The 24676-nt window shown below is 37.2% G+C and overlaps 1 protein-coding gene across 2 annotated transcripts in view; it reads right to left on the bottom strand.

Annotated features, from left to right (window-relative positions):
- Nucleotides 1–23311, bottom strand: part of PEX7 (peroxisomal biogenesis factor 7) — a 96898-nt gene extending 73587 nt beyond the window's left edge. For both annotated transcript variants that reach the window (XM_073219652.1, XM_036994724.2), the window contains exons 1-5: nt 23084–23311; nt 21521–21578; nt 20495–20645; nt 10529–10606; nt 10042–10150 (exon numbers count right to left, since the gene is read on the bottom strand). In XM_073219652.1, the coding sequence (XP_073075753.1) occupies nt 10042–10150; nt 10529–10606; nt 20495–20645; nt 21521–21578; nt 23084–23213 (526 nt within the window). In that variant the 5' untranslated portion in view covers nt 23214–23311. The remainder of the gene's footprint in view (nt 1–10041; nt 10151–10528; nt 10607–20494; nt 20646–21520; nt 21579–23083) is intronic.
- Between the last annotated feature and the right edge of the window lie 1365 nt (nt 23312–24676).

Below are 24676 nucleotides of genomic sequence, written 5' to 3'. Positions count from 1 at the left end.
GAAGTAACTCTCTCAAGATAGCCAAGTGGTGGAATCAGGATCTGGAGCAGGACCCAGGCAGTCTGGCCCCCAGACTACGTGCTCTACTATTACACTCTGCTGCCTCCTAGTGTTGCTGGAGGAGAAGTGCCAGATAATCAATGTTGGTTGAAGTTTGAGAAATTTTTCTTTTATGTTAATTTTTTTTATAAATAGGGGAAAAAAACATTTAATCACACATACATACATATAAGACATTCTGTCATATTTGCCCCACAATCATTTTAGAAATAAAACACAATAGATATAGTTGAAGCCTTCATTATATTTCTAACCCCATTCCCTATTGTCCTCACCCAGAGGTCCCCAAATGATGAATTTGGCATTCTTTTCATCGTGTTTCTGCAATACTTTTACTACATTTTTATAGATCCATAAATACATATTATTGCTTCATGTGCAGAATTAAAAATATATATATTTTTTAAACTTAAAGACACCTCCCTCCTAAAAACCACTAATGATAGAAAAGGGTAACTAACACTTTGGGAGCTACCTAAGGATGGTAGGGATGAAAGTGAATGATGAGCTTGTAAGTGCCAAATGGAAATTGTTCAGAATTGGTACAGACTAGAGCTTCAGGTATCTTCAGGGGCCTAATTATAATCACTGTCTGGGGTTTAGCCACCAGCCAGTATAATTTGCTTCAAAATTATAAATAGCTTTGATAGTAAAAGTATCTTTCATGACTTTCCCTATTCTTCAAAGTATAAAGTGGGGTGGTGTATATGTTTAGTGTTGGTCTGCCCAGAAACACCCTCCTTATAGGAATATCCTCTTCTCACCATGTGATTCTGGAAAGACCTATGGCTCAACACAGTTGACCAGCCTGGGACAGGTCCAATCAAGGCCAGTCATACTATGTCATCCCCTGCCTTGTCCACAGCTGACAGGTCAAAGGTAGGTACTTGGGATTTTCTAGAAATACAGCTAAAAAAATAACATCAGTCCCTCTTACCACAGGATTTATAGGTTATAAAGTTGAAAAGCCACTGGCAGCCACATGTATTATTGCAGGGAGAAAACCAGCCTGCACTCAAGTTAACAAGCAAAGAAAAGTCCAGACTGGAGACACAGAATGTGTCCTGGGGCCATTTAAGCATCATCCCTTCCCTTCCTGGGGTTGCTTTTCAATAAATTTTAGAAGACCTGTGGTAAGATAGTTTAAGGTCTATCTCCTGTAGGCAAATTATATCCCTTATCATCATGGAGGGAGTGAATGGAATTCACCTGAAGCTTCAGTGTCTAAAATGCCCAGCCCCAAGAAAAACATTTGATTCAGCACAATACTTCCATTAAAACATAGGAAATATCTAAATGATGTGTACTAGCTTTCAAAAATGTATACTTAATATCAGGCCTGAAACTATATAGTCTGTTATGACCATGACTAAAGAAAGCCCTGTTTAAAGTTCAAGAACTTCTGTTGATCCTAACAGTTACATTTTTGGGTATGTGAATGGTTTAAAGTAGCAAACATTACAATGAATGTGGACTAGGAGATAAGAAGTAACTATTATTCTAGCAACAGTTTAGATGAGTCTCACGAACCCATGTTGAGCAAAGAAACCAGACATAAAAACATAAAAACAGGCAACATTAATCTGTGCTTTTAGAAGGCAGGACAGTGGTTACCCTGAAGTGGGGGATGAGGAGGTAATGACTGGAAGGATGTGAGGGAGACTATGGGAACATTCTGTTTCTTGATCTGGGTGCTGGTACACAGATGTGTTCATTGTGAAAATTCACTGCATTGTATACCTAAGACTATGCACTGTTCTGTATGTGTGTTACTTCCAGAAAAGATTTAACAAAACAACAAAGGCTGGGTGGATGGCTCTTCCCAATTTCCTGGGATAAAATTTTGGTTCCTCACTATCATATTCCAGCATTAATTTTAAAAAAAAAACATGGCTTAGGTCATCCCCTCTTGCATTTAATTTAAAGAGCACAAGAAAGTGAGAACTGTTCTGGTGGAGCTAAAAATTCCACTTCCTCGACAGCTGCTTCTGCTGTACACACTTGGCACTTCATCCTCGTCACTTTGTTTCCAGGTAGGGGAGAGACCTTCTGGCCAAATGGAACCATGACTCATCAACTCTTTTGGCCACCAGGACATGTGCATTTATGTTATGTTGTTTTTTTCAACTGCATTTTCCAGACAGCTGGCCTTTCACTGTCAGTCAGCCATTTATTGGAGCCCTGTGATGGGCACCATAGACCCACCTGAATCACCAGCTTTTCTTATCAGCTGCAGACCTGCCACTGGAAGCAGAACCAGTGAATTTAAGTGCATAACATGGAATAGAAGGGCCGGCTGCTACTACGTCTAATTTCAAATTGCAGCAGGTAAGAGGAAGCGGGTAAAGAAAATGAATATAAACACTGAGTCTGAAACTAGGAAGTGAATCGAGTAGCAAAAGGATGCATATTGATCTCAAATAACTGAACTGAAATGCCAGATGTAATACGACTGTTTTTCTTAGAGCAGACTGAGGTTTCTTTTAACTACTGAATCCCACACTTTCAGGCAACGGTCAGACTTATGCAGTTGTATGGCATCTGTATTAGCAGGATTGTAATTTAGTTTTCACTGTTCAAAAGAATACTTCACATCAATTCTCTTCATGTAAAGAGTACAAATATTCTTCCTTTCTACTTCATATAATTTAGAAATATGAATTCAGTACTAGTACAACTTTCATGAGCTAGACAAAACACAATGTCCTTAGAGGACTCTGCTATGAAAGGTAATCTAGATCTAAATCTCTAAAAACTTTCCCCTTTTCAGTCTGTTTTAAATTAGTTCATGGTAACAAATTTAGTTCTAGATTTACAAATACCATACAACTTTGAAGATGACTAAATTCTTGGAATAACTTAACTGTTATAGTCACATATATTATCTTAAAATATGTACCATTATAAGCAGTTCAATGACATAATTGTATGTGCACCACAGGATTTAGTTAGACATAAAATTGTATCTTGATTGCCTATCATATAAGCTTCTACCTCTTATAACATCTGTAAAAACATGTATTTTACAACTTTGGGTTTCAAAACTATGAATTTTATACTTGAGGTGATTTCTATGCAAAGATTATAGAATGTTTTACAGCAAGCTCTTGTCCACAAGATAGATGACAAAGAGAATTTAACTGATAAAGACCATAATCTAACTCAAACTTTAACAAAACTGAGAGAAAAACTAAGGAGTTCTCAAACTAAAGAAACTACTTCCTCTCTGAATTCAGCACTGAAATAATTCTGTGGGTTTTTTTAAAAGAGGTAAGCATATTTCTATAAAAACAAACATGCAATTACCATTACATCAATAGAAATATGACACAAATTTGGCATCTTAGAAACACAGCTACAATGTAGAGCAGTATGGTGCTTTCTCAAGTAGGCCAGTCACTAGAACCACTGCGGTGATTAAAAAAAACACCTCCCAGAGATACTTGATTCAGTAGGACTAAGACGGAGCACAGAATACTGTTGTTTATTTAAGCTTCCCCAGTGATTCTGATGGTTAGCCAGGTTTCAGGCTCACTGGATGAGTATGCTGTTACACAATCATGCGTTCCAGATTTGACCTGAAGCAAGTTACTCTGAAACTCTCTTCTCAATTTTAGTTCTGAGATAAGTTCTATTAGTTCTGTTAATTCTTACAGCACATACACATGCAAAGGCCATTCAGATGTTCCTCAGATATGCTCTGTTGTCTCCACAGCCCATCCCTTTGCTTCCCACTTCTCATCTCCTAACCCTTGCTTGTACTAATGAAGTAACTTAAACACTGTTCCCTCAGGGAAGCTTCTCTGACCAGCCAACTTTGACAAGTTCAAGAATCCTTTGCTATGTTTCCACAGAATTCTGAGCACATATGTTAAAAATAAGACTCAACATTTACAGAGCCCTCACTGCCAGGTACTGTTCTTTGCCTTTTGTGTACATTAATTCACTTAATCCTAAACAAAACTCCAGGATGTTTATTGTCCAGGTTATTATTGTCACTCTTATTATTTAAATGAGGAATGAAGGTTAAGTAGCATGACCAAAGTCACATAACAGGGGTGACAGCAGATTTTGCTCCTAGGCGGTCCACATTCCTAACGACTGTGCTACGTTGCCTCTCCTTCAAAGAACTTCATGCTTCTATCTGTTGCTAGTGTGTTTTCTTTGCATCTCTCTTTCCCCCTGATTTTATGTTCTAGGAGAACAGGAACCCTGTCTCTTTCATCCCTTAAGTATCTTCAGTGCCCTGAACATGGTGGACATTCCCTAAATATCTGGTCGATTCACTGACATTGTCCCTCTCAAATCAAAATTAACCTTGGATATGTTTTCAAACTTCTGATAAGATGGTTACTCCCCATATCTTATATAATAATATTCTAAAATATTTTAGTGTTTTCCTGTATAAGGCATTCAGCTCTGTAAAATAAAACACATGCCCTAGGAAATAGACGAAAATAAGTCACGCAAAGAAAATATGCAAGTTAGTTCAAGTGCCTACTAATACCTTATACATAGATTATAAGCAAATTTTGTCTCACTTAAAATGGCAAAAGCACAAGGAGAGCGTCAGAGCTTATCCCAACTTTTACTATACTGCAAACCTTTTTGTGGAGTGGATGAATATCAACTTTATGAAGTAGGCTAGTATTTGAAAATCACCATGAAGGAGTATTTCAGGAAAATGGCAAATGCTGGATACACCTTCCACTGAGTTTCCAAAATCATAAAAGCTAGCAGAAAACGGCTTTACTGTCATTTAGATACTTTACTGTATTTAATTTTTTTAAAGGGACACATTTTATAGCTCATAGGTTTAGTGTTTGGTTTTCATCAAATCCCTTCTTATTTATTTCAAGCCTTAGATGTGCTTACAATTTAGTGAATATCGGCCCCCTAGAATGGATCTATCTGCTTCCACCTAATCAGGATTTACTCTTTCCTTTCTCAGTGCATTTGGGTACCACCCTCTCTTCCACCTCCCATTCCCAACTGCAGGAGCAAAGCAGGCCCAAGCCAATCAACATATGACATCCTCCTCTCCCAGACATAGTGATTAGTTTAAAAACACCCACATGGACCTGAAGAGCCAATGAGAAAAAATGAAGCTTTCCTAGAGGTCTGAGAAAAAACCTCTGTTTTCCATCCTGGACACAGACCAGAAAGGGTGGATGGAGGGGCTGGGGGCTACTGTCACCTTGCTGTCACGTGGTACCAGCAATGAAACCAATGCAACAGAGCACAGTACAAAAGAGACAGCAAGAATATTCTTTGGTCCTGACAGCCAGCCCTGTCCAGAAAGCCAGAAGTATTTCTGGACATTACAACTATGTGAGCAAACAAATCACCTTCTTCTTTAAGGTGATTCAGCTCAGAATCTCTTTCACTTTCAACTAAAGAAATCTTGGCTGATATGCACTATTTATATTCATTTGTAATATAACACATGAAGGTAATATTAAATAAATGACTTTTTTTCTATTAAAGCAAATATATGTTCTGTTGATAAAAGACTTTTTATGTACTACCTATTTACAATGTACAGGTAGTTAAGTTTTGTGATTATACTAACTCACTATACACAATTACTCTTTTTCTGCTATTCAGTCTCACACAACAAATTTTTTTTTTCACATACCAAATGTTCTATGCACAACATCCAGAGTCAATATTATGTAAACCATGTGAGACAAAAGGCCAACATAAGAGGAAGGGGTGTATGTGACTCAGATCAAATAAAGGGCAAATATGCACAACTCTGCCAGGCATTTAAATGAATTCAGCTGTATTAGTTCATGATTCTGTCATTATCAGGTTTTATATTTAGTCATGATTATAAAATGAGTAATAATTAAGAACAAATGAAGACAATTTTAGAATCTTGAATATAAATTAACAAAATTACAATAGTAAGGCAAAGGAATTTTTAAAATTCTATCAGTAGTTGGAGTCTTACTTACTAATACTTTCACAAATCTGTAAAATTATCCTCATCATTAATTCTACCTTATTATGAATGCTTCCATAGGCATCCAACAGACATGTTTTTACTGTTTTGCTAGAAGGAAGTATATTTCAGTTCATTTTGAGGATGAATCTATTCTATACCACTAATTCTATCCAGGATTTGAAATGAATCCTTTGAAACTGTAGGATATAATACCAAAGGACATACCTACCCTAAGAAAATGATGCTACTGTTAATCAATTCACACGCTTATAAGAATTTTAGTTACACTATACTAACGTTCTGTATTAGGGCTTTCAACAACTGTGGTCATCTTACAGATCTGATTCATTATTATCATGAAACTCATTAGCATTTACACTAAATTAAAAGCATAAAAGATGAGTAACTCATGTTATATATACAGGCTAAAGGAGTAGTTAATTCAAACAAGTGTATTAACATTGCTATCATTTACTTAATATATACCCAGCCTTATGGTTAACTGTGCCACAGAAAGATAAAAGAGTCAAAGAAGAATTTAGGCTCAGAAAAAGAAATGTGACAAGTAAAAATACATTACTGGTCCCACCCCAAAGGACTTGGTATTTTGGAAAAGATTTAACTCAGATTATGAACCACAAACCATGACTTAGAACTTAGAAATTTTTTAAATAATAGCAATAACTTTATAAGTTATTTTTCATTCTACAGAAAAATGCTACAAATTTAAATCAGTAAACAAAATACTTTTTGAATTAACTGAACCTCTATAAACAGAAATTACTATTATTCAATATTATCTTAGGATCTAAAACATTGCTTAATCTAATGTACATACTTGTCTGTTTCCAATTCTGAGTGTCTTCAACCTAATAATACTTCGGAATTCAGAGACATCTGATCATTTTTAATTTTTAGAATTAAGGAAAATAATGAAGCAAACAAATGGGAAGGATTTTTGTTTGGGGGAGGGAAGGATTTCTGGACATTATATTTCCTATGGAAGGTACTCAACAGAATTCAAAAACTCAGGGTATTGATACAGTTTACTAGCAATAAAGGAACAATTATCCTTCTAATGGTTTGTCTTCATTTGCCAGGTAATGAAAGAAAGGAGAAAATACTAGAAGCATACTACCTCCTCCCCTAGATATTGTCTTCTCTCCTCCCCTAAACAAACAAACTGCACAAAAGAACTTCCATTTCTTTATCTCCCCTGAAGACTTTGGACTAGGGGTCAGCAAACATTTTCTGTTAAGGGCCCAACAATAAGTAAGCATTTTTGGCTTTGAGAGCCAGTCCATCTCTGTCACAATTACTCCATTCTACCACGATGCTGTGAAAGCAGCCATAGACAGATGATACATAAATGAATGTGTGTGGCTGTATTCCAATAAAACTTTACTTACAAAACTATCGGTGGGTCATTTTGATCTGAGGGCAAGCATCTGCCAACCAGTGCTCTATTCTAAGGTTCTTTCTCTTAGTCTTCCCTGGTGCTCTGATTTACTGCAGTGGCTTTAGTTCCATTTATGAGTCAATGACACAATTTGTTTATAAGGCCAGATTTCTCAGCTCTAAACTCAACCTTCTCACTGACAGCCCCACATGTGTGTCCCACAGGCTCAATGTGTTCTAAAACTCAAGATCTTCTCTTTCAAGCATATTTCCATCTCAGTTATGAATTGCCATATACAAATTTGTCTTTGCCAGGAATCTAGGAGTCATTCTTTACTCACCCTTCTCTCACCTCTTCCATATTTTATAAAATCATCTCTAACAACCAATCAAATCAGCCTCCAACCCTTCTGCCACCATCCTTATCCATGCCTTCATCTCTCTCTTAATTAATCTCTCTGCATCCACTCTTGCTCACCTCCAAACTATCCTCTCTACATGACAGCCAGAATGAGTTTAATAAAGCATAAGCCTAATCATACCACTTTCTTATTAAACCTCAATGTCTTCTCACTGAACACGGGATAAAATCCAAAATCTTGAATCCAGCCCACAAGGCATGATCTGGACCCCTGTATGCTACCAAGACCTCATTTTTACTACCCTTTCTTATGAGCAACAGTCTCCCTGGTTTTCTTTCAGTTTCTCAAATGCATCAAGTTCTTTCTCTTGGACATCCTACTCTCTCTACCTGGAATGTTCTCTTTCTTTGTCCTCCCAGGCCTCCCATTTTTCACTGAGCCAACTCCTTACCAGAAACCTATCAAGCAAAAAATTGATAGTTTTGACTACCGAAAGTTTTAAATGTTTCTACAGTAAAAATAAAATAAATAGGTTGAAAGACAGACAAAAATTGGGGAAATGTTTAACATATGTAAGATAAATAAGACTAATTCTCAGATATAAAAGGAGCTCATACATCAATACAGAGAAATGATAACAAACATTAGTAGAAAATGATCCAAAGCCATGCATGCGCAACTCAAAAAAGAACAACTATAGTGGCCAATTGGCATATAAAAGGTATTCACAATCCCTAGTAATTAAACACACAAATCAAAACAATTCGATGTCATTTTTCATTTATCAAATTGGCAAACATTTAAAAGATTCAGGACGTGCATCTGCTTACCATTTCAAGGTCCAAACCTTAAAATAATTGTTTGCTCAACACTATCAGAAGTAAATTTTTAAATTAAAAAAAATTTTTATTTATATTTTATCTATTTAATTTATTTTACTTTATTTTTTATTTATAGTTTGGTTAAACTATAAGGTGCTGCTGCTCTGAAATAAACACACTTGAAAATAATTAGTATCATGTAGATTATGTATATAGACATAAAATGATCTAACTGAATAAATCCTCACACTGGACTATTCTGAGCAGACACCAGTTTATCTTTCCTTCTACATGTCTCCTGAGGCAGGGTGGAAGGAGTTCGAAGAGGCAGCCTAGAAGAGCAACTTTGTCCTTGCCCATGCCAATTAAATTGTTCACCTTCGTTTCATTTCTACATTTTTTACAGCTTTAATGGCACTCAATACATTACACAAATTATTTAAAAGAAAAATGAAGCAATATAAAGTATCAACAGCTTTTAGAAAGGAAAGAGTATGCAGAAAACTGTCTTAACCCAAATGTTTATTTGTGGTACATCAAATAAAAGAAACATGTTGTACCTGTTTTTAAATATGTTTTAATTTCATAAATTTAAATACATAATATAAATGTATGTGTATAATCCATAATATATAATTAGTGGGTGTTCTTTTCCCTCAAGCTTATTGAAAACTAGAGTCTAAGAATTCTTTCTGAACAATAGTATGATTCACTCGATTCAGCTCTAATACAAGACTAAAGTTACTAAGAAATCTCCACAGTCAAAAACTGTTTTATAGTAACAGTGTTCTCAATGGAGAAAATGAATTGGGGGACAGGAGATTTTGACTCAAAATTACAAAATATTTTCCTATATAGCTGCAACAACAGTTTTATACCTATAGCCTATAACATCTAGTATCACTAAGCAAATTCAGCCTTTGAAGATATTTGACTTTTTTGTCAAAAGTATTTTTTTCTTTGATTAAAAAAATTTTTCTTTTTGATTAAAAAGTTTTTCCTTTATCAATTTATTTTTTTGAAAGTATAAAAGTAAAAAATAAAAAGTGATGATCTTACTTTGTCAATTACCATAAATATTTATGATTAATTAGCACATGTCACACATTCTTCTAACTTTTAGACTTACTTCGTCCTGATAAATCAAGGATAAAGGCATCTAAGCAAAGCACCTCAGGGGCCAGCAAAAGGAGTTAGATTGGTTCCCAAATTTGAGAGCTTTATGACCAGGTATGGTCTGCCTAAGATGAACCATATGTGTTCATTAATAGTTGAAAAGGAGTCCAGGCCTGAGTCTTTCCTGTCTAGAGGTTGGTAAAGAATGAAAAATCTAAAAAGCACAAAGAATAGTATATAGAGCCCCTTTTTCCCTCCCAATCTAGGGTGCACAGCGCCACCTACTGGGGAAAGCAAAGCCACCATTCACTACAAGCAAGGCTCAGTGATTTACCTGAGGCTGAAGCAAAGCACCCAGGGATGTGGGGAGACCAGATTGTGCTATAAACGACACTTTCATGGCCTCTAAAGGTGCACAGAGACTTTTCAACAGTTGGATCCCACTAAAAATAAATGAATAGATCAATTACTTAACAGAGGTAAATTCAAATTTATGCTTTTATGTATACAATATATACAAAATACTATATATATATATATTTATATATTTACACACACGATATACACACATATTTCAAGGATTTTTTAAAGCCTATTTTCATATAAAGCTAGATGGTATTTAAAGAGCCAAAGTAATCATGCTGAGCTAATAAGTTTACAGCCAAAAGATTAGAAAATTATAATTTCTAATAAGTATTTTTTTGAAAAGAAAATTAGGTGTCTAATTCAAAAACTACTGAAGTACATTCTAGAAGCAAAAAAAAACTGTAGAAGCTTTCAGAACTGAGTATTTGGTTTTAAAAACAGTAATTCTGACATACCAACTTGATAGTTTGATCCCATGAGCCAGACACCACAAGCTGTTCACCTCTGGTTTGGCTCCAATCAACACTATACACCTAAAAAGCATTTGAAAATGTCATTTAGGAAGCAAAAGAACATCAACTTCATTACTGTATTTTGTCTCTTTATGACAGTGATATTCAGTTAAAGCAACTAATTCATTTCACTTAAACATCACATAAAGTCCTACAAATCTAAACTTGGTGTCTGAGAAATCATGTTGTCCATTCCTCCAGATTTATTCCTTACATATAAAACTCCATTCTACTTTAACCAAATTCTAAAGAATATTTCCAAACTTCACAGGAACAAATTATAAAATTATACATATCTTTAAACTGACCAACAAACCACTGTCTGGAACAACCTGAAGAAATGTCAAAGAGATTAAAAAGTTAGTCATCTAAAAGCTCGCCAGGTCAATGTTTATCAGAAAGCATTAAAATTCAATTAATTTCCCTCTCTGGCCTTTCTTAGAAAAAGCTTATAGGAACCAGGTAATCCTTTCAGATCTCTCAGTAAACAGCTTTAGTTATCCAATGCTGCTATTCAAATCTATGCTTCACTGCTCTCAGTGAACCATTTTAAATGAACCATTTGAAAACTTATGGAAATATTTTTCATTCTGCCATTTTATACAATAGAGTATATACAGATCACCACTTTAAGCCAAGTTCAATAACACAAGTGCATAAATATTTTTTATGAAAGTAGTCCTGATGTGGATCCAAGTATACATCATTAAATGTGATTAGCCAGCAGATTATTTTGAATCTGAAAACTCTAGCTTATTTATGGAGGAAGCATAAATGTCTGCAGCTTGTGGTGGCTTAAGCATGGGTAACCTGTTCTCTACTGCCTAGTTCTATGCCTAGCCATGTTGGGGCCTGAGTAAGAGAAAAAAATCAGTAACAGTGATCCTGTCGTTATTTAGAACTTTAACTACTGAGTGTTTTGAGGTCTGTTTAACTGCATACCCAAGGTGAGTGCCTCACCCACCCTATCATAGTCCTGATCCTGCTGCTGCCCATGTTCTTAAAAAGAGAAGAACAGCTGGAACACTAAAGAAACCATATTGCAGCCACAGGGAGCAGAAGGAGCAGCAAAAACCAAAGAGCCATTGCAGTCATTGGTGAGTTACTGATGAAAAAAGACAGGTTTGGAAGCAATCACTGAAGATCTTGAGAGCTAAAGAGTTTAATGCTATCCTCCAGGCCAGGACTCAGCAAACTTCTTCTGTAAAAAGCCATACAAATATTTAGGCTTTATGGGCCATTCAGTCTGTCAGCCCTATAGAGCACAAAAGTAGCCATAGGTGGTACTTAATAAATGGGCATGGCTGTGTTCCAACAAACCTTTATGTACAAATCAGACAGCAGGCCGGGTGTGGCCCTGGCTCATGAATAGTTTGTCACCTCCTACTCTAGGCCAATGTGAATACTCAAAAATAAGCAAAATAGCAAATATTTATTGAGTACCTACTATGTGTCAGATGTTGTCATAAGCACTTTATGTATTTGACCCCATTTAATCTTCACTTCTATGAAGTAGATACTGTGCCAAGGTCCAAAAAAGTTAGGTAAACTTGTCCAAAAATTCTAAAGCTAGGAAGTAGCAGAGCTGAAATCTCAAACTGGGGAGCCTAATTGCAGAGTCCACCCTTAATTATTATGCTGGGCTGTCTCTACTGCATGCTGCTGGAGGGCACTTTGAATTGGAACTTCTTGGTGGCCTTGAGCTGCAATACCGGTATCGCCCTTGCAGCCCACACTGATTCCATTCCGTCTGCATGAATTAGCCATATCCATGAACTTAAAGCCTCTGTCCAATGGGTGAATTCCCACTCATCTGTCAAGACCCAGTCCCATTTCATCCTTTATATAGTAAGGGTCCTGATGACAAACCCCTCAATGAGTTAAATGCTTCCTTGTACACTCCAACAGCATCTTGTACTTACTTATAATTTAGCATTTACCATATTTTACTAAAATTTGTGTTAAATAACCGCCATACCTGGTTGATTTTGGAAGTCCCATCATAAGCAAAATCATCTTGTATATCTATGCTCATTGCAATATAACAGGCACTCTAATGATATGAGTTAAGATAATTTATCCAACTACATTTATTTTCACCACCTGCAAGGCTGCTAAGTAGTTACAAAGAGCTACTGTTTTCATTTAGAGGATAACTGAACAAATGTAACTGAAAACTAACATCAACAGCTCAGTTCCACGGTCCTGTACACATTTCCAACATGATGCAGAATTTGAAACTCTATGATGTCTCATCTTTTAAAACTACACGAGCCTCCAGAGGCTCAGAGAGAAGCCAGAGAATTTGGAGAGCCCTAAACAAAAGAAAGGAGGTAAGAAAATATGCTGATGGCAGTGTTGCTGCCTGATGTTTTAATCAGTCACACAACGAAGTGTAAACATCAGGGCTCTAGGACAAAACTAAGGATAGAGACACTGGTGAAGTTAAAAATGGGACAAACGAGAAGGAAATAAAGGAAACCCAATCAATAAGTACTTTGTTTTACTGTGTATAAAGTATTAGGACATGGTAAAGTACAGTACAGACAGGATATTATGTTTTAAAAAAAAGAAACTCTAAACATAAACACAAGACCAGTGCTGGGATGGAAAATCCCACATGATACCCGTAAGACAAGGATCCATGCAGAGGCTAGAGGACTGGCTAAAATGTCAGCAGCAGAAAGCACAAGGGAAAAGAGACACCAGAAACAACTCTTCCAAAGACATAAGCAGGCACAGAAAGCCCCCTAGGGATCAGGACCAGTGAGCACTGCCATGTCACACTAAGGTTTCATGCCTGGGGACTGTCAGTGATCATGGCATCAACAAAACTGGAAAACTGGAGGAAGGAAGATAATGTGTAATTTTAGACATACTGAATATGAGGTGACAGCAAGATAGTCAAGTGGAAATGTCTAGAAGCAACAGGGTTTGGGCATTAACCTCAAGCTCTAAAAAAAGTTTACAGATGGAGGGATGTTTGGGAGACACACAAGAAGAAGTGAATGGATTCCACTATCACAACTTCAAGCTAATTCACTAATCTAGACAAGAATTTAATAAGCACCTACCAGGTACAAGACAGGGGGAACTGGGATACAATATTAGACAAGACATATAAAGTCCAAGCTCTCATGGATCTTACGTTTTTGTAGGAAAAGACAGCTGTAAATAAATAAATATGTAATTTTAGATTGTGATTAAAAAAAAAAAAAAACTACAGAGAGAAATAAAGCGAAATAGGGAGACCAGAAAACAATGACAAAGGCAGGCGGGTTACTTCTCAATACAGTGGTCAGGGAAGACCTCTGTGAACAGACCTGAGTGGAGTAAAAGAGAGAACACTGCAGATCCGAGAGGAAAGGCTTCCAGGAGAAGAACAGGGAAACAACCTACAGCAGGAAATAAGTTTGTCCTGTTTGAGGAACCAGGTCAACTGGTTAGGAAGGACAAGATCCCAAAGGGCTATGGTTTGTACATAATTTCTCTTAAAAGGCTACAAATATCAACCATAAGCTACCACCTAGATTATAGCATCCTTTTAACTGCTTTCCCCATCTATTCTTGCTCCTCTCCAATCCATTATCCTCATTACATTAAAAACACAAACTTATGACAACCCCTACCCCCAGAGGAAGCCCTTCAAAGGTTTCATACTCCTGCATATTACCATCTTCACTCAAAACTGAGATTTATCCATGCCACTGCTTATTACCCAAAGGTCAAAGTCATGTAGAACTATGCATGATTTAGGGATGCATTCATAGGTAGTAAAATTAAAAGGAAAAGCAAAGAAAATGGAAACAGAAAATTCAGGATAGTAGTTACCTCTGGGAAGAAAGAAGGAGAGAGAAGGATAGAACCAGTAACAAGGACCTCCAATGGTGTAAGTAATGTTTTATTTCTTAAGTTAGATGATGAATATACAAATGTTCATTATACATTGTTATATATTATGTACATGTTATATGCATGAAATATTTCACAGTAAACCTTTTAAATCTTCAATGTCTTTCCATTGATCTGAGCATAACAGCCAAAATGTTAACTGTTCCAGGCACACAGGCTCAATCCTTCTCTTTCAAGTATGCCCTTTGCTTTGCCTCTAATCCTGTTCCTCTGTCCTCTCCACCTGAAGAGTTAATTCCTACTCTCCCTTCATACTCAAGGATTCCCTCCCTATCTGTCCCCTGGAAAAGATCCTCCCCTCTCTTAGCACTCTGCCCATTCATACCAGTTATCACACTAGAAATTAGATAACCAGCTGAAGCCTCTCTCCCCTAGAGAAGACAAGGACTCCTAACACCTAACAGAAGGGCATGGACTATGCCCGACGTGTTCACTTCCCCACTGGGCCTAGTACAGTCCCTTGCAGACAGCAGAGTTAATCACAGTTTTGGAATGAATGAAGGGATAGAGAAGCAAATCTGAATGGAAAGCGCATCTCACACTACTTTTCCTTCCTTTCCCTATTCCCACTTTACCCCTTCACTCCCTCTCAAATAGTGGGCATGGGAAATGGTCAAGTATTAAAAAGAAGAAAGATATGCACTTAGGCTTTAAAAGCAGGATCTTCTAAAGGCCTATCCTCTGAAATTATTCTTGGCAGTATTGAAGAAAACTGAGAAACTGTAGAAAGGAAAAAAAACACTAAACAATATTTTGTCCCACTTAATGAAATCTGAACCTCATCAAAATCAGTTTGAAAGGACAAATTTCATTACTGAACCAACTCCCAACGAGCTCATTTTTAGTCTACTGTATAGTACTTCCCTTTTCAAGTTGGTCTATTTAGTTAAAAATCATTAAATAAAAACTATGTCCAGAATATTCATACTTACCTGTATCAACACAAAGGAAAAGGACATTCATTTTTAATTACTGAGTGATTAGAAAGGGCTACATAATTCTTTTAATGTGAAACTTAAATTTTAAAAAAATTTTCATTATAGAAATTTTTAAATGTACATAAAAATAGAGAAAGTAGCATAATGAATCCCTGGTATCCATCAGATACCTTCTATAATCATCAACATTTTGCCCATCTCATTGCATCTGTCCCATTATTGACTAATTGACTGACTGTTGGAGTATTTGAACATCAGACTATTTCACTCAAACACTTCAGAAGATAAAGATGTTTTTCTTTTTTATATAAACATGAGGCCATTTTCAAACCTAACAAGATTAACAACAGGTTCTTAATGTCATCTAATACTCAGTCCATACTCCTATTTCCCTGATTGTCTCAAAAATGTTCTTTTGCAGTTGGTTGATTTGAATCAGGATCCAAACAAAATTCACATTTGACATTTAGCTGCTACGACTCTTAAGTCTCTTCTAATTCAGGATAGTTCTCCTCCCCAACCTTGCTTTTCCTGTCCCCAATCTTCCCATGCATTTATTTATTAAAGAAACAAAATGAATAGTCCTGAAGAATCTTCTACATTCTGGATTTGGCTAAATGTTTCCTTTCAGTAGTATTTAACTTTTCACTCTACCCATCCTGTTTCCTTTAAATTGGAAGTTCCCAACCAGCCTTGACCTTGACACAGTGGAAATTTCTGGATTAGGAACTTAACCTTCTATGAAATGCTGTTACTCTTAGGGTCAAGAGTTAGGCCTTGGCCTCAGTTTTCTGAGGTCTTATCCCAACAGATAAGAGCCTCTTTATGTTTTACCAATTAAGCCCTCCATCTTTCATCCTTAGCTCTTAAATGCCAATTAATCACTGTTAGCTTTTCATTATCTTTTCCCAAAGCTTTGCTGTCCTTTTTTGAAAAGAGTTTGCTCCATATTTATCAAATGCCAGACACACCAAAGGGCTTGTGGTTGCCTGAACATGTCATGCTCATTTACAGATCTGTACCTTTAAAGATGCTCTTTTCTATGAGAAGTGCCCTTTTCCCTTTGGGCTGCTTGGCAAACTCCTACTAATTGCCCAAGACTCAGATCAAATAGCATCTCTTTTGTGACAGTCGTTAGTCCCCCCTCACTGTATCACTTCTGGACACTTCTTTTCAACATTACCACACCATATTATTAGTTTTTAATTAAAGTATCATACATATACAATCTTATGTTGGTTTCAAATATACAACACAGTGGTTCAATAGGCACCCATATTATTAAATCCTCACCCCCTCTAGTGAGGTCACTATCTATCAACATAGTAAGATGTTACAGAATCATTAATGTATTCTCCATGCTGTACTACCATCCCTGTGACCAACCTGTATTGTGATTGAGAATTATTGACCACACTATTATTAAATGGTTTGCTTCTTTGTCCCAAAAGTACTACCAGAGACTAGCATCTGAGTCTTATGTATATTTGCATCTTCAGTGTCTAGCACATGCCTGGTACATAACATGTGCCACCAGTACAGACAGATCTAGCTCTTTTAGTACAAGTTCAAAACTTTAAATACTAAAGAAAGCCCAAAAAAGTGAATGATTTTAAAACATAAGGGTTAAAAAATGATGACAGATATTACATCCTATTCATAGTGAAATCCAAAAAGAGAAAATTGATTCAACTGACACCTAACTAGAAATTATTTTTCTCTACTATCACCATTATCGGGGGGAAAGTTTTAAACTACTATTTTAAATTGTAGTAAAATCTTACTGCAGTAAATTAATCCAGAAAGAATGGCTGAGCATGATTAAATATGCAAAAGGAAATATATCAAGTTCACTTGTGTCCTGGAAAGAAGCTAAGAAATAGACAGATCTCTTTGGCTGACAAATTTGTTGTACAGTTTTAAATGAAAATACACTTCAAAAGGGAACAAACTGGTGTTAAATGCATGACTGATTGTCATTCTGAATTAAAATTTATTATGGGTATCGATCATTATATTCTATCCTTAATAAAGGGGTAAAAAATTATTTTTTTTAAAGAAAGCAAAATCTTAACCATATGGCACTTCTTTACGATATATAGTTAAATGCATTTTTCCCACGAGATATTAGTAGTTGCATACTCCATTCAAAGGTAAGTTTTTATAAGCAATAATCAACTTTAAATGAATCAAGTATCTTTTTTATTTCAATAAATTGTTAAGCCTTACTATTTGACAATGAAGAAAATGTTAGCTATTTTTAAAAATTATAATAGGCACACTGAAAGCGAGATATTGAAATAAACATTAAATTGAGTCAATTTGCATCTTTAAAGTCACTTTCAGCCCACTCTCAATAGCACAGGACTGCACGTCACAAAGTAGAGAGAAAATGCTCAATCCACTCTCTTTTTCTTCTTTTCCTCACTGAACTATTTTAAATTTTACTTTTTTTCTACTCCTATTGTACATTCAGCAGCCGGCTAAGCTAAAGGCATTAATGGGGCTGAAAAGACATAATGGCTTTGTCAGACACCTGTTAATACAGAGAAGAATCTGATTCCTGCTTTGATGCTAAGTTTAGAAGCCATACACACAGATAATGTCCATGGTTTTCTTTCTTTTCATTTCACCAAGACCTTCATTCCTAAAGGCCTAAAATACATCTACATGTTGGATTGTTCTTTTTGCTTCAGTACCTACTCATCTGACTGTCTGAAAGTTGACGGCTGGACTTTTCTCAGACAGCCATCAAGTGGTGAAATGGGTAATTGGAGTATTCCTAACTTGTTTCATATTTTTCTAACCCTATACTAATAAGAGCAAATAATAATAATGCTCCTATTTATTCAGTGCTGGCTCAGTTCTAAGCACTTACAACAACCCTATGATACAAACTACTATTCTCCTTGGTTTGCAAATGAAGAAACTGTATTTTATGAAAAATGAGTAACTTGTCCAAGGTCACACAGCAGGTAAGTTGCAGAGTCAGGGTTCAACCCTAGATTGACTGAAACCCTGCTATTCATCCTCATTCTATACTCTGTCTCATGGAAGAAAAGAACCCATTGTTTGCTATTCTTGAATGAATTGGTAGAAAAAAATAGAAGTCAGTTACACTCATTTACTTATTAATTTATTTAACAAATACATATTAGCCCCTCAAAACTCTCTTATTTGAACTTAAATCCTTTTAAGTGTTTCTGAGTATTTGGGATAAGAGGCATACTTTGAATAAAGGCTGTATTTCCCCCAAATGAAAATGCCAAATATTTGGTATTATAATACTGAGCTTTAAGTTGATCACCAGAAATTCTTTCTCTTAATGATCTATAGAGGATGGCCTATGCATATCCTACAAGTTCTCTATTCATCACTTTGCTTGGTGAAGTTTGATTTTTACTAACAAATGTGAGAACAACAAGAAGTAAGGTTGTAGCATATAGTGAGAAGGGGAAAATTCCCTTTTCCACTTTGCTCACAGAACCCTACATTGCGTCCTTTGGGGAAAGCTCTGTCCCTTTCTCAGGCCAGGGCTGACTCTTGTTAAGTGAAAGCAGGAGTAGGGGCTTTCCCTCCTAAGTCCAGGGTAAGGAATGCATATATGATGCTCTTCTAGCCACTGAGATGTGACTAGGCGGGAACCTTCCCTCACTCATAGAAGGCGTCCCAAGACAAGAACGTTCACCATTTTTGCTCTTTGATTTTTACACTTGAAACTATTAGAAAGATAAGAAGAAAAGAAACCCACTGAAGACAACAGAGTGGAAAGGCTGGGAGAACTTGGGTATTTGATGGCGTTAACAGGCCCTGAAAACCTAAGGCAGAACCTATTCCACCCCCATGTATTTGATCATGTGAAATAATAAATTCTGATGTTGAATCCACTTTCACTTGTATTTTCTATTACACTAACAGCCAAGGTATCATAACTAACACAAATGCTTACCAAAAATTACATTTGAAAAGAAATAAAGAAGGACAACCTAAAATAATAATCTGGAAAAAACTCACAAAGCATGTTTTCAGTTCAAAAAAACCAGTTACATAATTATAGAATGATATAGAATGATATAGCCTTAGAATTTAACAGCTACATAATTATAGAATGATATAGAATGATATAGCCTTAGAATTTAACAGCAGCACAAATAAGAAAGATCAAGTGCTTTACTGTGGACTAAAAGTAACGCAACACTATGATGTGACTGAAAAAAAAAAGTATACAACCATGCTAGGTAATATAATTAGAAACAGGTTCAAGATTATGGTGGCAAAACCATATAAAGCCCATTCTCACAAAATTAATCTTTTATTGCAAAAGACTAATATGTTTGCATCTCATAAGCATTTCCTGAAGGCTTCTATGGTCCAGGCAACTGTGGTAGACACAAATTTGAAAGTAAATGTGCAAGTTTTCACTTGAAGGATCTACAGCTTCCTTGGAGAAAATTTAAAACTATTAAAGGTAAAACACCAAAAGAGGATGTTTTTACTTATCACATTCATTAAGAAATATGTACGTATTTTACATGACTGAAGGCCAGACTATTTTCTATGCTACCCATTCACACACACACTACCTAGACACATGAACTAGATTTAGATCTTAAAATTTCTTCAGTAAGCTCTACCTCATATTCAGTACTGATGCTCTTGCTCCAATGAAAATCCTTAAGAATCTTAATGAAGCCCTAAAGGCAATCTTGTGATGTCTTTGTGAAAAGTCCACCTACCTCTATCTTAAGGCAACACATGGCAGACATATCCTTACAGCATAAAGAAAAAGATGGCTCTCTCTGAAGAAAATGGTGCCACAATATGCTTACTACTGGAGGGGATTTTACTGACTAATGAGAAGCCTGACCTTTTCTTCTTTCCTAGTTCCTTAGGCCAAGATGTATTTTATGTATGAATAATCAAATAATAAGTGACATCTAACATGTAAAAGAAACACTACAACCTAAATTTCTCATCCCCAGAAGGTATTTCCCCATGTTTCCACCCAAATGGATTTCATCCAAGGAAAACAAACAGCCCAGAAAGACACCCTTCCTACCTCCTGAGAGTGCTCCTTGTAGACCTGCAGTGGCCCTGAGGCTTTGGCGGTGTCCCAGAGCTGCAGCGAGCCGTCACCACTGCAGGTGACCAGGACATGTTCATTGTTCTCACTCCAGGTCACGTCAAACAAACCATCATTCCAGTCAAAGCTATCTCAGGAAAATGAAAAGTAAAAACAACATCTAGTTATCTAGGCAGCTGAACATAAAATTACAAGCACAATTTTACAGGTTTTTAAAGTTTATCACATATTTTAACACACATTATCTCCTATGGTCTTCACAACTATGGGATTTAAATAGAGCAGGCACCTGATGGATGCAGAAACAAGTTCAGAGAGGTAAAAAAAATAGCTTAGGTCACACAGCCAGAAAAACTGCAGAGCTAGATTAAAATTAGGTGTCTCAACTAGAAATATGGCACCATTTATATGAGGGCATGCTTCCACACCTGGGGACTCACTGTTCTTTGTGGTTCATAAGGAGGGACCAGCAAGCACTTCAAAATATTAATTTAAACCAATAACTTCAATTTTTTCCTGTCAATCTTTCACCTGAGCTATGAGCAGGAGGAGGTATTTTCTGACAGAATTCCTTTCCTTTCTCTACCATTGATGGAGGTGTTAACAAGTTCAACAGGCACACAGACAAGACAGAAATGGAAAGAAGAAAGGGGAAGAGGCACTACATAATCCACAAAACGGATTATTAGCTCCTGAATGAGTAAAGCTAAACTACATTAAGAAGACAGCAAAGATAGGAATGTCACAAGTTATACTATCAGGCTCATTTTTTTTATATTTAAGCTTTATAATTTATAAATGGACACTAAGAGACAAAGGCTTTAGAAGAAAAATGACATTATCAACATTTAATGGCAAAAATAAGTTCTACAGTATGCAAATACTGAAGTTTCTTTTTCATTGCAAATTTAAAAACTAAATTATTTTATTGATCAAAAAGATTCAAAACATAATTCTGTTAAGACTTTAATAGCAACAGTTTAATAATTACAACCACCTTACCTTCTAAAAAGCCTAAGCCCAGATTCATTTTGATCCACTATTAGCAGGGTTCCACAACCTAAGGAGAGAAAAAAAACCCAAGGTCATGCTACTGAACCTGCTGGAGGACCATCTAAAGTAGAGAAGGAATCAAGTAACTAATTTTACTATGACAAATTTCTCCCTACAGCTATTGAAACCAAGTATACAAAATGATCAGGACTATGCTCTCCATTTCTATCATTCTGTATGTGCTTCAAAATCATATATTCAACTTACCTCACCTATGCTTGGAAATCAGACACAGCCCTCACAGGGGGGAGAGATATTTGAATGCATACTCACCCCGGGGAGCCAGGCACACAAACCCCCAAATAGGTGTTTCCATCCCTATTCACAGGTGAGAAACCCTGGCCTACAGACCCCGGGGACTCTACTCCTTCTGCTATATCCCACTGCCTCGCCAAGCAATCTAAAACACATTCAACGTGTGATTTTAAACAAAATACCTGGAGGAATTTACCACGTATTTGGTAGTAAAGTGCAGAACACAGTCTACCAGTTATCTAGCAAAGATGGACTGCTTTACTAAGGGATCAACGTTTAAGTTGTATTTGTTATAGAGACTGAGAAGGAAAAAAAACTCTTCTGTTTTAAATTTATTGTTTCAATTACCAACTTTTTAAGATTTTTTTTAAAGGATTTAACCTAAAATGTCATTACACCTAATGAACCTTCAGCCTAACTGGTGGTCAAGTATTGTAAATCTGAATGCGCAAGCACTGAGAGCTAATGGTGAAAACCTAAGAAAGTAAATATTTCTCCCCGTTTGAGTTTTAGGCACATTGATTTTTTGGCTGTAGGACCAAACAAAACCACCAATAGCTGACATTATGCAGTGACTTGTTTCAAAGAGCTTCAGCATGCAATTAATAGCTAGGATATGAATTAAAATAAGAACAAGACTGGATCCCGCCTTCCAATGTAGCCCATCACATGAAAAAGTTAATCTGAACCCCAAACAACTGCTTGCATTTTTTGTATGTATTCCTCCTAAGAGAACAAAAGGTGAGGGTTGAACTTGAGAAATCTTGTGACCTCGATTACAGGGAGCGTCCAAGCGTCTACTCGGGGCACCCTTCTTACGACTGAAAGCCGGAGTACAGACTGGGGAACGTGGACCACTTAGGTACTGGGGTGACCCTGCAGACCGTCTTCCAAGGGCTGTTAATCCCGTCAGACAGGCTGAAGGAGCCACATAGGCTAAACCCGCTCTCCGCAACCTGCTTGTGCCTACGGGTGTGTATTGGGTGGCGGCGGAGTCCGTGCGCGCTTAAGGAACAAGGACAGGGGCCACTAGGAGCCTCTTCTATGTTACTTCGGTGCCGGAAAAGCTGAGAGGCGCTGTTTCCAGACCAACTCCCCACAGTGGACGAAGGAGGAAGCGGGAACTGGCCCGTTCCTCGGCTCCCCCTGGCGATCATCTGCATCACTGTCTACAGTCGGAAGCGGTTTCCGAACGCCCGAGAAGCCGCGGCTGGGCTGGACCCCGGCCCCGCCCCCGCCCCGGCGGCGCGGCCTCACCCGCGATGCCGTAGTGCTGCGCGGCTGCGCAGGCCAATCGGCCCGGCAGGTACGGAGAGAACTCGGCCGCGTAGCCGTGACGGCCGGGCACCCGCAGCGTCCGCACCGCTCCGCCGCGCGCCGCGCTCATCCCGCCCGCCGTCTCCGGGCCTAGAAGCCCGGGCCGCCGAAGCCGTTCCAAATAGGAAGCCTGACCGTCCAGACTCGCTAGAACTAGTTAAGAGACCCAGGAAGACGAGGCGGAAGTGAGGATGCCGGCGTCTTGAATGTTAGATTTCGATTGGTCCGCAAAGGAAAGGGTACTGACTCCGAGGGTGTCCATTTTTATTTTGGGCAAAGTAAACTGATCCGCGCCCTCTGTAGCTTTCGGGTAGTCATTCTAGCGTTGAGAGGTAATTTTGATTTTTGTTTTTGGATATCATCTTCCACGGCGGTTTTTATCTGTTTTTTTGTCAATTCATTAAGTTTTTGAAAGACTGTCATCCGGAAATGTTCCTGATGATTACAAAATGAGACAAGCTACAGCAACTTTGAAGTCAGGCCGTGGGTCCAAAAGGCAATTGACTGCTGTGTTGACCAACTTGAGGCAATATTAAATCAGGTGGGAGTGAAGCTAAGGAAAGAAACCCATAAGCAGCTACTTTTAAATTCTCACTACGTATATTGTACGGTAATAAGTGCTCAGATGCAGGGCTAATTAAGGAAAACTAAGGCTTATTCATTCATTCATTCATTATTTCATTCAAATATTTACCAACTATGTAGTATGTGGAGGGTGACCATATATAATTTATCTGCCAAACAAGACACTTTTGAGAGTGAAAGAAGGTGCAGTTGCTGATTTAAGCCAGATGAACAGGCACAAACCTAGTCATATGGTCAGCTTAACTACACACCAAGTACAGGGCTAGGCACTTGGGATTCAAAAGCCGTAATATATAGGCCATCCGCTCAAGAGATTAGTCTAGTAGGCATGACACTAGTTAAGTGTAATCAAAATACTATAGGTGCTATGAGAAATATAAGATGGCCTATTTAAAAAAAGGAAATTGTCAGTGCTGGAGAATGGGGGGAATAGAAGGAAAAGCTTCAGAAAGGAGGTAAGGTTTGTGATGAGTAAATGATGATGAGGTTTTCTTTAAATAGACGAGATGGAAGTCACTGTAGGAGCAGAAATAACGTAAGCAACCCAAAAGACCTAAACAGCATGATCCATAGGAGATTGGGGCTGCCAGGACGCAGCATGGACAGACAGAAGAGGTATAGTGAAGAGTATTGAGTGGAGGAACTGGGTGTTGTATTGGGACTGGTTAATGGAGAGTCTTGTGTGCCATACCAAGGGAATTCCATTTCTACTGTAATATAAATGATAAGGAACCATTAGAGTTTTCTACTGTGAGAAATTAAATGACCAAGTTTTCCTTTTAAAAGATCTAGCAATGCTAATCTAGAGGACAGAGATTAGAGATGGGGAGGCCAGTTAAAAGAACTTACTTAGCAATAGCTCTAGCAAAAGATAAGAATTTGAAACAAAGATGATGATGATGGGAGTGGAAAGCACGAGTCAGATGAAATTTTAAGACAAAAGCATGA

The sequence above is a fragment of the Manis javanica genome, chromosome 13 (assembly GCF_040802235.1).
Source record: "Manis javanica isolate MJ-LG chromosome 13, MJ_LKY, whole genome shotgun sequence".
Taxonomy (NCBI): domain Eukaryota; kingdom Metazoa; phylum Chordata; class Mammalia; order Pholidota; family Manidae; genus Manis; species Manis javanica.
Note: the sequence above shows the minus strand (reverse complement) of the source record. Positions and strands in the feature narration are given on the sequence as shown.